The sequence below is a fragment of the Rhododendron vialii genome, chromosome 6a (genome assembly GCF_030253575.1).
Source record: "Rhododendron vialii isolate Sample 1 chromosome 6a, ASM3025357v1".
Classification (NCBI taxonomy): domain Eukaryota; kingdom Viridiplantae; phylum Streptophyta; class Magnoliopsida; order Ericales; family Ericaceae; genus Rhododendron; species Rhododendron vialii.
The window spans coordinates 29,467,799-29,480,422 of NC_080562.1; the positions used below are offsets into that span (position 1 = coordinate 29,467,799).

At 35.2% G+C, this 12,624-nt stretch overlaps 1 protein-coding gene across 1 annotated transcript; it reads left to right on the top strand.

Moving 5' to 3' along the window:
• Positions 1–2,643: 2,643 nt before the first annotated feature.
• LOC131328606 (uncharacterized) lies at positions 2,644–3,577 on the top strand. The gene is made up of 2 exons (XM_058361531.1): positions 2,644–3,218; positions 3,293–3,577. The coding sequence occupies exons 1-2, from the start codon at positions 2,644–2,646 to the stop codon at positions 3,393–3,395; spliced, it is 678 nt and encodes a 225-aa protein (XP_058217514.1). The 3' UTR covers positions 3,396–3,577.
• The last annotated feature ends 9,047 nt before the right edge of the window (positions 3,578–12,624 follow it).

Genomic DNA, 12,624 nt, shown 5'->3' on the forward strand with positions numbered 1-12,624 from the left:
ACATGTTTAAAAAGTTACACGTCATCATTCTTATCCATGAGAACTGTGTATTTTCTGCGAGAACATTATATTTTTCTATGAGAACTATGTATTTTTCTACTGAAACATTATATTTTTTTTTGAAAACTGTTTATTTTTCTATGAGAATTGTGTACTATACCTATGATGAGCCAACGTAAACACTCTATCTCACTTTTGTTCATATTTAACAAGGCACAAGAAAACTTACACACAAGATTTAAAAACTTCTTACGAGATCAGACCAAGAACACTAACAATGGAGGAGGCAGGAGTCATTACAAGATCAAAAACTCAACCTAACAGGCCAGCAACCACGATAGTTAACCAATCATCACAGTACCCTTCGCAAACTCGGGGAAAGAAACGACAAAGACCAAAACAGAAAAAGGTCGTCAAGAAACGCCAAAGGCTTACCTAACAATCTGAATCTGAACCAGACTCTCCAATCCAAACCCAAAAGCAAACCCAACGAAAGAAACAACAGAGCCCAAAACAGAAAAAGAAAGCCACCAAACAAGAATCAGAATCAGAATCAGAATCACAACCAGACTCCCCAACCCAGACCCAAAAGCAATGCACATTCAGGTTCAATGTAATAGGAACAGTGGGGCTATTGTCAAAACTGAACTTGAACAATGCCCACTTAGAGCTCTTGAAACAAACACCGTTTTGAATGCTGATTGATACCATTAGGAAAGACAAGTTAGCCAAAAAAGCTTGCATGAAGCACGATAAAACCATCTTGAGTATCATTCAGAACTATGATACCAATGACAACAAGTTCCTCATTGGTGGTGAAAAGGTTGCCATAACAAGGAATGACATCAAGCTAATCTTTGGAATAGCTTGTGGGAACAAACCAATAGAAGATTTGAACAAGAAGAAAAGTGATGTTGCATTTGCAAAAAGAATGGGGATCCAAGAGGCAATGATTGGTAGTAAAAAGATGAAAGACATGATCAATGAAATACTGCAAAAAAAAGAGGAATCCATAACTGAAGAAGATATCCAAGATGTAGTCCACCTTGTATGCATGTTCATTTGCCTGACGCTGTTTTTCTCCACATCAGGAGTCACCATTGCATGGACATATGTGCATTGTATGAAAAAAATAGAAGAAATAAAAGACTACGACTGGGCACAATCCATTGCAGAAACATTGAATAAATCAATGCACAAGTTCCATGACAAACCAAGAGATGCAACAGGATGTGTGGTGGCATTGATGGTAACTTTAAATCTATTTTGCTATGAGAAGTATTTTTGGGTATTTTAATAATTTTCTTTTATTCTAATAATTTCCTTTTACCTGTTTTTGCAGTATTGAATTTGTGAACACACGGATTTGATTGCACGACCAAAAAATGAAACAATTCCAAGGCTACTAAACTGGAATACCTCAGACCTGAAAAAAAGAATTGATGATTTTAAAGATTTGAGCAATGTCAACATTACGGTACATATACTAATCAAATTGCTTAACTTGGACACGAAAATACACATTTTTCATAAAAAATTACACACTTCTCATAAATAAATACACACTTCTTATAGTAAAAACACAGTTCTCATATAAAAAATACACACTTCTCATAGCAAAAACACAGTTCTCATACAAAAAATACACTTCTCATACACAGTGCTCATAGAAAAATACACGGTTATCATATGAAAAACACAATTCTCATACAGAAAAATACACACTTCTTATACACACTTCTCAATAAAAATACACAATTATGATTATAAGTTCACATCTTTCAGGTATATGAGGAAGAACTTCAAGAAACATGTCAAGAAGCTCAAGTCTACAGCATGCCACACCCAGAAGTTGTAGATGACAATGACAGGGAAACTATATCACAGATGATGCAGCATACACAATCTCCTCAAAGTCCGGTACTACGACTTGATGAGACACACTTAACTGAAAAACAGCAAACATCTCCTCTTGTGTCAACATCATCTCCTAAGAAACAACAAGCAATATTCTCACAATCATAATCAGACGAGACTATGGTTCCAAGTACTTACATACCTCTGGACTCCATCAATTTCAGTCAGGGCCTAATTAAAGAGCACAACCAGATGGGTAAATTCTGTGACAGCTTACTGGAGGACAATGATCAAGTTATCATCAAGGATCTCCAGCAACAAGTCCAATATATTCAAAATAAAAAACAAATACTTGAACAACAAAACCACGGACTTCAAAAGGACAAGAATACAATGAAAAATGAGCTGGAGGAAATGCAAAAATAACGGGATGCAATAAAAGAAAAGCTATAGAAGATCGTAACTATGTCCAACACAATGTTGTAGGCCCAAGAACAATACAAGTTCCTTATAGAGAAGACTGCAGTCTTGGAAAAGGACAGCAATACAATGAAAAATCAGCTGTTGGAAATGAAAAAAGAAAGGGATTCACTAGAACAAAAGCTGCAGAAAATGAATACTGTGTCAAACGTTTTGAAAAAGGACAGGGATGAAATGGAAAAACAGCTGTTGAAAATGGGAAAAGAAAGGGATGAATTTGAAAAACAGAAACATATGATGCTGCAACAGTTTGAAATTGAGAAGAACAAAATCAAAAAAGCCCTTACGATGTAAATTGAATCCCTAATGACCGAGAAGAGCCAGCTGCAAAAATATCTGAGCACAACTGAACAAAAGAAAAATGCTATAATTGTTCAAAAAGATGCAGAAATGCGCAGCTTAACCAATAAGCTTTCCCTCACCAGCAAGCTTTCCGTCCAACCGCGACATACCAAAGAACCTCAAAAGCATTTACCGGTTCTTGAAACTGATTCCTCTTTGTTCACACAAAGAAGTGAGGAAGCAATACATAACATCACACAAACGTACACTGATCAGAAGATTGAGCAAGTGGTCCATGAAGTTATACAATTATATGCTCATGCCGGGAAAAATTCTGAAGGGGACAACAAAGATGATAATGCAAAACAAAGACCACGAAGGCAAAAAATGGATGACAACTATTACTACGGTTCAATCACAAAGGATGGTCGCAAAAAAGAACAAATTGTCCTTGTCGAAAGTGACAAGCCACAAGCAGAAACCAAGAAACTTGATGACAAGATTCCTCCCCTAGGAAAAAAGGTAGATATTGTCCTTGCCTTGCTACCTGACGAATGCCAAGAAACAATCAGAAAATTTTGGAAACTCGAGGAGGGATGGTGAAAATGCTAAACCCAACAATTTACTGTCTTTAAATCATTTCAGATTAGCTAATGTTATGTATATCATGCAGTAAACACATATGGGATTGTGAATTAGATGACCTACGCATATATCAAGAAGATGTGAGGTTTCTGCTATGTGATCGAGAATTAACAGGCCAGATAACACAATAAAAAAAGAAGCAACTCTCTTTCTGTATTTTAAGAGAAGTTTATATGAGATCTACGCTTTTGTATGAGAACTGTGTTTTTTCTATTAGAACTGTACGTGATAAACAAATATTTTTTACATTCTGATACAGTCAATAGATGCCTACGTCCACTTGCTGACTACAATACTACAACCACCAACATCTGGACCATCCTTTTCATTGGGAATAGAAGATTCCCAACAAGATATGCCGTTTGTCTTCAACAGCTTTTCATCAATAAGAAAAGGAAGCACTCTCTCACAATTCATGTATCAACACTCACAATTAAGAGGTTGCCTAATTATCTTCTTTCCAAACAGACCTTCCTTGGAGGTGATCAAAACTCAGCTAACAGAGCACTTGATGTCGTCCGCTCAAAGATTTTGAACACCAGAACAATCGTTATCCCAATATTTGGTTCAAACCATTATATTTTGCTTGAGCTAGACACCATTGACCAAGAATGGAGGTTCTACAACTCCATCCACAGATAAGGGAGAAGAGATAAATACTGTAAAGCAACTGCTAATCTGGTAACATAATCCCTCCTTATTCTAAGAAAAATATATGAACTTTTTCAACTGTGTATTGTAGTCTACGTGAACAAACTATGTGAAATGTGTATCGTTAATGTATCCATGATCATATTCTGTAACAGAGAAAGAATGTCACGAACTACATCAACCAACAATGCAAGAAAAAGATTAAAACCACTGCAAAGCTCGTGGACAATGCACTACAACAAGAACCAAGCTCGTAAGTATCCTTCAACTACCAAAACTCGTCACTGCATCTTATATAAGCACCTAACATTAGTCTTGTATTCACAGGGTTGATTGTGCAGTTGTTGTTGTCTACATCATTCGCCAAAAGCTAATGAAAAAATCAATTCAAAGCGACCTTACAAAGCAACAATGCCTTTAAATGAGAGCTGATATTGTGTAAGCTTTTGTCAGTGACCCGAAGAGATCATGGACTCCAGAGATCTATCATAATAGGATGAAAAATCTCAGACGGCAAAAATATTATGACGACCAGGAGCTTCTTGAAGAGAAGAAAAAAAAGGCATAGATTCAACTTACTCATCAAAGTTGATAGTGATGTTGTTCATCAGTTGTATAGTGGTTAATGAGTTGTTTAGTTTACTGGTAAATGAAGATATACAATCTCAGACTGAAAAAATAGTTTTGGATGTGAAAGTAGTGCAGATGAGTAATGACATGGTGAAGGTGTTGTTCATGACTTGTATAGTGGTTAATGCGTACTGTTCAGTTTAGTGGTTAATGAAAATATACAATCATCTTTCTCTGAACTTTATTTTTCATTGTTCAAAGTTTGCAGTTCGCATGGTGGAAAAACACAGTTCTCATACACACTTCTCATACAAAAATTTGTAATTCGCATAGAAAAAATACAGTTCTCATACACACTTCTCATAGAAACCTAACATAGCAGAAACCTCATTAACCACTGCAAAAATATTAGTTTCGGATGTGGACGAGTTTTGGATGTGAAAGTAGTGCAGATGGGTAATGACATGGTGGAGGTATTGTTCATGACATGTATAGTGGTTAATGAGTTGTTTAGTTTAGTGGTTAATGAAGATATACAATTATCTTTCTCTAAATTTCATTTTTCATATGTTCATAGTTTGCAGTTCGCATAGAGGAAAAACACAGTTCTCATAGAAAAATTTACAGTTCGCATAGAAAAAACATAGTTCTCATAGGAAATTTCACAATCTTCATAGAAAATAACCAATTCTCATAAAAAATTTAAAGGGTATATTTGTAAATTACATCTTCAACGTGAAACCCTATTTTATATGGCCTATAAATACCCCTTTTCCTTTTCTCATCTCTTCATTTCCCACCCTCATCACAACTACACCAAAAAAATCCTAAAAAATAGCAGAAGACTTGGCAAGACTTATCAAAGATGTCGTAAATGCATCACTCAAAGCGACCCATGAAAAACTTGATGAAACCCAAACCCGATTCTTCGAAAACCAGGACAACATCAACCTTTTCAAGAAAAAAGTGCAGATCTTCAAAGATGGGAAACTTGCCAAAATTTTGGCAAAGGAAGCGGAAGAAGCCACAACTAGCAGAAACGTGCGACCAAGAAGACAACCACCAACTAACTAGGGATCTAATTTTTCAGTTTAGCTGTTCTATGATTTTTTTTTTCTTTCTTTCTTAGTAGATCTCTTGTTTAAATCTGGTACTTTCTTCTTCTCCTTGTATTTGGATCTATCAGTTCCATCTAAGATCTATCAACGATGTATGTCTTATAAATCTGAATGTTTTTCCTGGTTTATTATATTTCTAATTGCCAAAAATACTTAAACCAAAAAAAAAAAATAGTCACAATTAATTAGTAATCTCGAATATATTCTATTTTTTGTTTTATTTATTTTTATTATTATTTATTATTTTTCAAACAAAGATCTCTATATTTTGTTTTTGTTGTTTTTGTTTTGTTTTTTTAACCCAATCGTTGCACTTTAAAACGTTCACCACGTGTATCACTACCATCTTCTTACTCCATTAAATACCTAAAAAGTTACACAACCGCACACCACTTTTCATTTTCAGAGAGAGAGAGAATAAATCTCTAACACAAACTACGATGGTAGCCCCAAATTAGAACGCTCCGAACGACACACCACCAAACAACGCTCCAAAAATCTCACCCATGGAGGATGCGGTGAAGAAGATCATTGAGGAGCATGTGGCTCCTCTCAAAGCTGAAGTGGATCGACTGCATCGCCAGCACAGGATATAGAGTATCGATCTTCTCCGACTCAGGTTAGACATCCAGGTATTGATGGACGCTCACAGAGCAGAAGGGAACAAGGAGGAAGAGGAAGATGCATAATAGAAGTTAGGGTTTGGTGCCTCAACTACTTTTTGAAAAATTAGGGTTTCTAGTTGGGGTTCATCAACATTTTGGGAATTTTTTGCTACTTTTTGGCTCCTTCCTCAAATGATTAAGGAATCTAACTTCGATGAAAATTAGGGTTTTTAGTTGGGTTAAACCACTGATGCTGTAATTAGTGCTATCTGACTCTGATAATAATTAGGGTATTCTGAATGTTAAGTTGGATTTCATCTATGTTAACAATCATTTGCTATTTGTTAGTATGGTTTGGTGTATGTCAATTTGATGCATGTTGTGTTAGAATTTAACTTATCACGAAAAATGCACACTTTTTATAGAAAAATACACACTTTTCATAGGGGAAAAAACACTTCTCATGGAAAAATACACACTTCTCATAGAAAATAACACATTTCTTATAGAAAAATACACACTTCTCATAGAAAAATAAACACTTGTCATACAAAGTTATCATATAGTAAAAAACACAGTTTTGATACACATTTCACATAGAAAATACACACTTCTCATAGAAAATACAAAGTTCTCATAGAACTATTATACACACAGGTTACTTAGATACTTCACATAATTCAAAGTGCTAGAACAAAACACAGAATTAGTAACAAAAACACAAAAAATTTCTTATTCACAACAATTATTTTATGAATCAAATCCAATAACATTGTTACAAAAGATAGTATAACATTATTTTTTGTACGACTCAATTATTAAAACCTAAAAATCAGGCCTCAAATCCTCCTTACAAGTAAGTTTGTTATGATTCTCCATCTTCTCACACCTACCACACTTCATTTCTTTAACCTTCTCCCCATTTGAACGAATCATCTTTTTCTTAGGCCGCCCTAGAGGCTTTTTTGACAATGGTGGCAGAATACTAGTGCCACAATCAACCACATCACCTTTCAACAATGACGCAACCGGATAAATTGGTTTTGAATACACCTGACGATAACTCTCAATATGAAAATAATGCTCTACATACAAGTTCAAATCCTTTACCATTATATTTGATAGCACAAACAGCGTGGCAACAAGGGAATCCATTCAACTGCCACCAACAACAACTGCATGTACGCCTCTCAATATCAACACATACAGACGGACCCGTGTCAACTTCAAATATATCAGCACTTGAAGGAATCACTTTCCATGTTTTAACTAAATCATATAACTTTTCCAACCGAGACTACCCATAAGGACAAATCACCTGCTCCCATTTACTTGCCATTTCTCTCCTCAAACACATTGATTTCATCATCTTCTTCCTTATACGATCAACCATATCCACCACGGGTAATTCACGCTCTTTCAATATCCATGAGTTAAAGCACTCAGCTAGATTAGAGGACATTGCTCCATAACGTTGCCCCAGGAAAAAAACATTCGCCCAGCACTCATTAGGCAACTCCGACAGAAAATGAACAACAGCTGCACCACCGTGTTTCAGCAAATTACCCATATGCTGATTAAACTTTGCCACAGTGAGAGCATAAGCACATTTTGAAAACACTTTGATCAAACTCTCTTTATACTTGACATTTGTGGACGCCAAAGTAGTACCCAAGTTACCCTTCAAATGATAGAGACAGGAAGCATGAAAGCTTGAAGGAAACACCTTAGCAATACCCTTTTTTATTCCTCTGTGACGATCAGATATAAAAACAACAGCCCTTTTCTCTTCATCTAAAATACCATGCAACTTCTCCATAAATCAAAGCCAATTATCATTATTCTCAAAATCAACCACACCAAAGCACAATGGAAATAGACCTGAGAAGGAAAAAATAATTCAGTAACCAGTTCATACATATGGCAAAATAAGTTCTCACACTTCAAGAACCAGTTCTCATAATTCTGAAAATAGTTTTCATATTTCTCATAGTGCATTATAGCCTATGTGAACTGTATGTTATATTCATATGAGAATTGTATATGTAATCTATTCATACCTGCATTACCATCTTTAGCTCAATCAGATATCAAGCATCCTATATGACTATAAGAAACCAGTTCTCATATTTCTCATAGTGCATTGTAGCCTATGTAAAATGTGTGTAAGTAGTCATATGAGAATTATATATGTGATCTATTTTATACCTGCATTACCATCTTTAGCTGAAGCAGACATCAAGCATCCCATATGCTTTGCCTTCAAGAACGTTGCGTCAACGGATAAAACAAGCCTGTAGTGCTTAAATCCTTGTACACAGGCATCAAATGCTATAAACAACCTCAAAAAATGATTTGTGGTTTGATTCCACTCATCATCAAAAACACTTCTAGGATCCGAATTCAGAACAACATTACCATACCATTGAAGTTGATTAAAATAATTTGAATAATCTCCAAATGCACTTGACTTGGCTTTCTGGACAGCTAACCAAGTACGACTATATGACACATCCACCCCATAATACTCCTTCAAATCATCAACAACATCAACATGACGTTTCTTTGACTTGTCTCGAACATCATCCATTATCAATTGACTAATCAGAGATGAATTAGCATGACAGTTCTTTGTCGTACGCCCAGCAACACCACAACAATAAATATTATAATACCTTTTGATGTAAAAGCAACCACTGACCTTGTCAAGTCTAGCATAGATATTCCACTTGCAAGATTTTACCTTACAAACTGCAGTCTCACTCTCTCTGTTTCATTCTTTACAAAGTCAAACTCAAAAGAATGAACAATTGAATATTTCCGCAATGCATCATGAAAACCTTTCTAACCCCCGACAAACAACTGACCAACACTTTTAATAAGCTCTTTCCACGCATCGGACAACCTTGGCCGCTGCTGATGCGGGCAAAACATAGCTCCCAAATCATCCTCTTTACCTACATATCCCATTGATTCCAACCGACAGCCGACTAACCCTTGCCCACTGAAACAAATGCCCTTACTAGTGCTAGCACCACCACTATCGAAAACCCCACTACTATTAGCACCAATATCAACACCACACCCACTAATACCACTATCAAAACCACGACTATCTACTAATGTAACTTCAATGCAATTCAATCCAATACTATCAGCTACAACAAACATCACCTCCAAATCTTCATCATTATATAACATGGTACTAGGATGATCACGTATAGCATAAAAGAGTTGCAATGAGTATCTTCTCAACTCACTAAACTTGCCACACAATATCTTCATATAATCTCCAATTCTCAACGACCGAGACAACTTTATTCCAGCACACAATCCATTGTATTAACAAAACAGAATCAACGATTTCTCCGTTCCCTAACAAAAAAATAAACAATTCACACAAAGGAAAATGACACAATTTACATAAACCAACACAGTTTTCTCCTATAAGAAACACAGTTTTCATATAAATAAATGCAGTTCTCATTTAAAAAACACAATTCTCATGCAAAAAACACGAAAAGACAGTTCACATCAAAATCTAACAAACAAACACAATGATAGTTCAAGTTAGGCCACAATCTAACAACAAAAACGACATTTAAATAATAAAAATATGAAAATAATCACATAAATAGTAAAAAAATCAAAATCTAACAACATAAACGACATTTAAACAGTTCTTGTGCAAAATACACAAAACAACAATTCACATTGAATTCATATGAGAACTATAGTTCAGAAACCAGTTCTCATAGTTCATAAACCAGGTCTCATAGTTCATAAACCAGGTCTCATAGTTCAGAAAACAGTTCTCATAGTTTAGAAACCAGTTCTCGTAGTTCAGACACCAGCTCTCGTAATTCAGAATCCAGTTCTCATAGATCTAAAAACAGTTCTCATATATCAAAACAATCACATAAACACTGAAATAAACAAATCTACCAACAAAAACGACATTAAATACCTCATCTGCTCGACTCCATCAACCTGCATGTCCTCACGCACCACAAAGCTACAACGAATCACAAAGCAACATACATCACTGCTACATGAAAAGTACATCAACTGAATAACTAATCAAATCTAACAACATACTCAAAAATACCTCTACAGATCGATTGAATTTTAATCCAACGCAGTTCCTCCTCTCAATCAAACATCAATCGCTCAAGCTAGACATCAATCGCTCTCTCTTTCGCGATCTCTCCCTAGATCTCGATATCTCTCTCTCTATCTGTCTTCTCTCTCCGCCAATATTCTTTTGAAAACAAGCCTATATATAGTAAACCCGAAAAATGGCAAAAATGTCCATCACCCAACATACCCGAGCCCTCCAGCTTTGGGAAAATATTTTAGGGTTGGGATCATACTGAGGCTAGAAAGGAGGACCGGCCTCTAATTATCTATAGCAAAAATGACACTCACACAACAATTCAAACACAACAACTTACACAACCTTTCACATATATGTGGGGCCCACACATACTACTATGTGTGGGCCCCACATATATGTGAGAGGTTGTGTAAGTTGTTGTGTTTATATTGTTGTGTGAGTAGCATCTTTGTTAATTTTAGGGCTTTCGGGAAGATGTTTTTGAACAAAAGTTCGGGTTCGGACAAATGTACCCGGTATACTTTCTGCTTCGTTACCATAACTATAGAGTAATGATTTTCATTTTGGCATTTTATTTTTTGAGATTCAAAACATAGTATAGTGTAATTAGAAGTGTCGAAAAGAACATCATAAACTTGAAGCATAAGGAAACACAGAGACCTAATTCGTGTTGGGTTTTGAGTAGAGATAGATAGATACACCCCGTTCGGCTAAATAAGCTAAGTGGCTTATTTTTTTGTCCTTATTTAAATTTTTTCGTATTTATTAGTTTTTCGTCAATTTTTTTGGTATTATTGCATCGTCATGACGAAAGAAATCTAAAAAGTAAAAAATTATGATCGAAATCAATTTTTTTTTGAATAAAGACAAATCGTCATAATTTTTTACTTTTTAGATTCCTCTCGTAATGACGATGCAATAATTCCCAAAAAATTGATGAAAAACTAACAAATACGAATTTTTTTTGAATAAGAACAAAAAAATAAGCCACTTGGCTTATTTAGCCAAACGGAGAGAGTAAAAATTTATTGGGAGCCGTACCTAGAGAGAAAGGTTTGGTTCAATCAGAGATATCGATTCAATTTCTTCATTCATTGGCTGGATAGTCTATCGAGCCATTGAGGCATAAAATAGCGATATGTGCGATTGAAATGAATGTGTTATACATACTTACAAAAATTCAATGGTAGAGAGTGGGGACGAATTTCCCACTTTTTTTTTGTTTTGGGGAGCATGTAAACATAATTTTGATAGAATTTTACAGAAGAAATTAAAAAATGTCAACCATAATTAAAAGTAAAAACAATTTTCATTATGTGAATACCAAGTTATGGGGAATGATACCACGCGATAATTGTTGTCGAATGATATAATAGAAACAATAATTGAGATTAATTTTTGAACTTGTCAAAACTATTTTATAAAATCTTGAATGTTTGGGCTTGGTCATGATATATCATTGTACCAAAATATTATCATACTTCAATGCTCTTCGACTCTGATTCATGGCTCAGCTACTGCAAAAATTAATTCTTTAGAAAATTAATTAGAGGGAAATAGCATTGCAAATTCACAAAGTCTAAGCTCGTGAATTTCATGAGATTCGTGGTACTTATGTTATTCTTAACCAACTACGAGATGGTGAAATTCAAGAGGTTTGACATCGTGAAATTGATGAGACATGAGTTAGTAAAAATCATGACCTCGAAGCTCGTAAAAACCACGAGTGTGTAGCTCGTGAAATTCATGAGGTCGGATATGATAAATTTCTAGAAAAAAACTGTTTTATTGTATATTGAAATTCAGTAAATTTCACTAGCTCGAAGCTCATGAAATCCACGAGCTCAAAGTTAATGAAATTCACCATGTGGAAGGTTGTGTTTTTTGAAATTCAGTAAAAGTAACGAGCTCAAACTAACAAAATTCACGAGGTTGAAGTTAATGGAATTAACTAGTTGGTGGTTATTGTCATCTCTTGTGCATTAGTGTATTTCAATAACTTTTATTGTTAATTTAATACGGAGTAGTATACTTTCCCGTGAATTTAGACAAAAATTACCGTTGTAAATTGAGAGAGAGAGACTGTTCAAAAAAAATTGAGAGAGAGAGAGAGCCGAGAGGGGGAGCGCATCATTAAATACGGCACATGTGGGAAGGAAAAGGGCTGGGGGAGCGCATCATCATTAATTACAAGTAATCCTCACGTAATTAGGTTTCCTAATTTGCTGTTTATACATGGAGTGGAGGACGTTGTGAGAGAGCACCGTTCAAAACCAATTCCCTCTCACCGTTCAAAACC

Bases quoted from the DNA above. Each gene is read 5' to 3' on its own strand.
- LOC131328606 (XM_058361531.1), top strand. From the start codon at position 2,644: ATGACCGAGAAGAGCCAGCTGCAAAAATATCTGAGCACAACTGAACAA. The intron at 3,219-3,292 runs GTGAAAATGCTA...TATATCATGCAG, and splicing joins TGGAAACTCGAGGAGGGATG to TAAACACATATGGGATTGTG.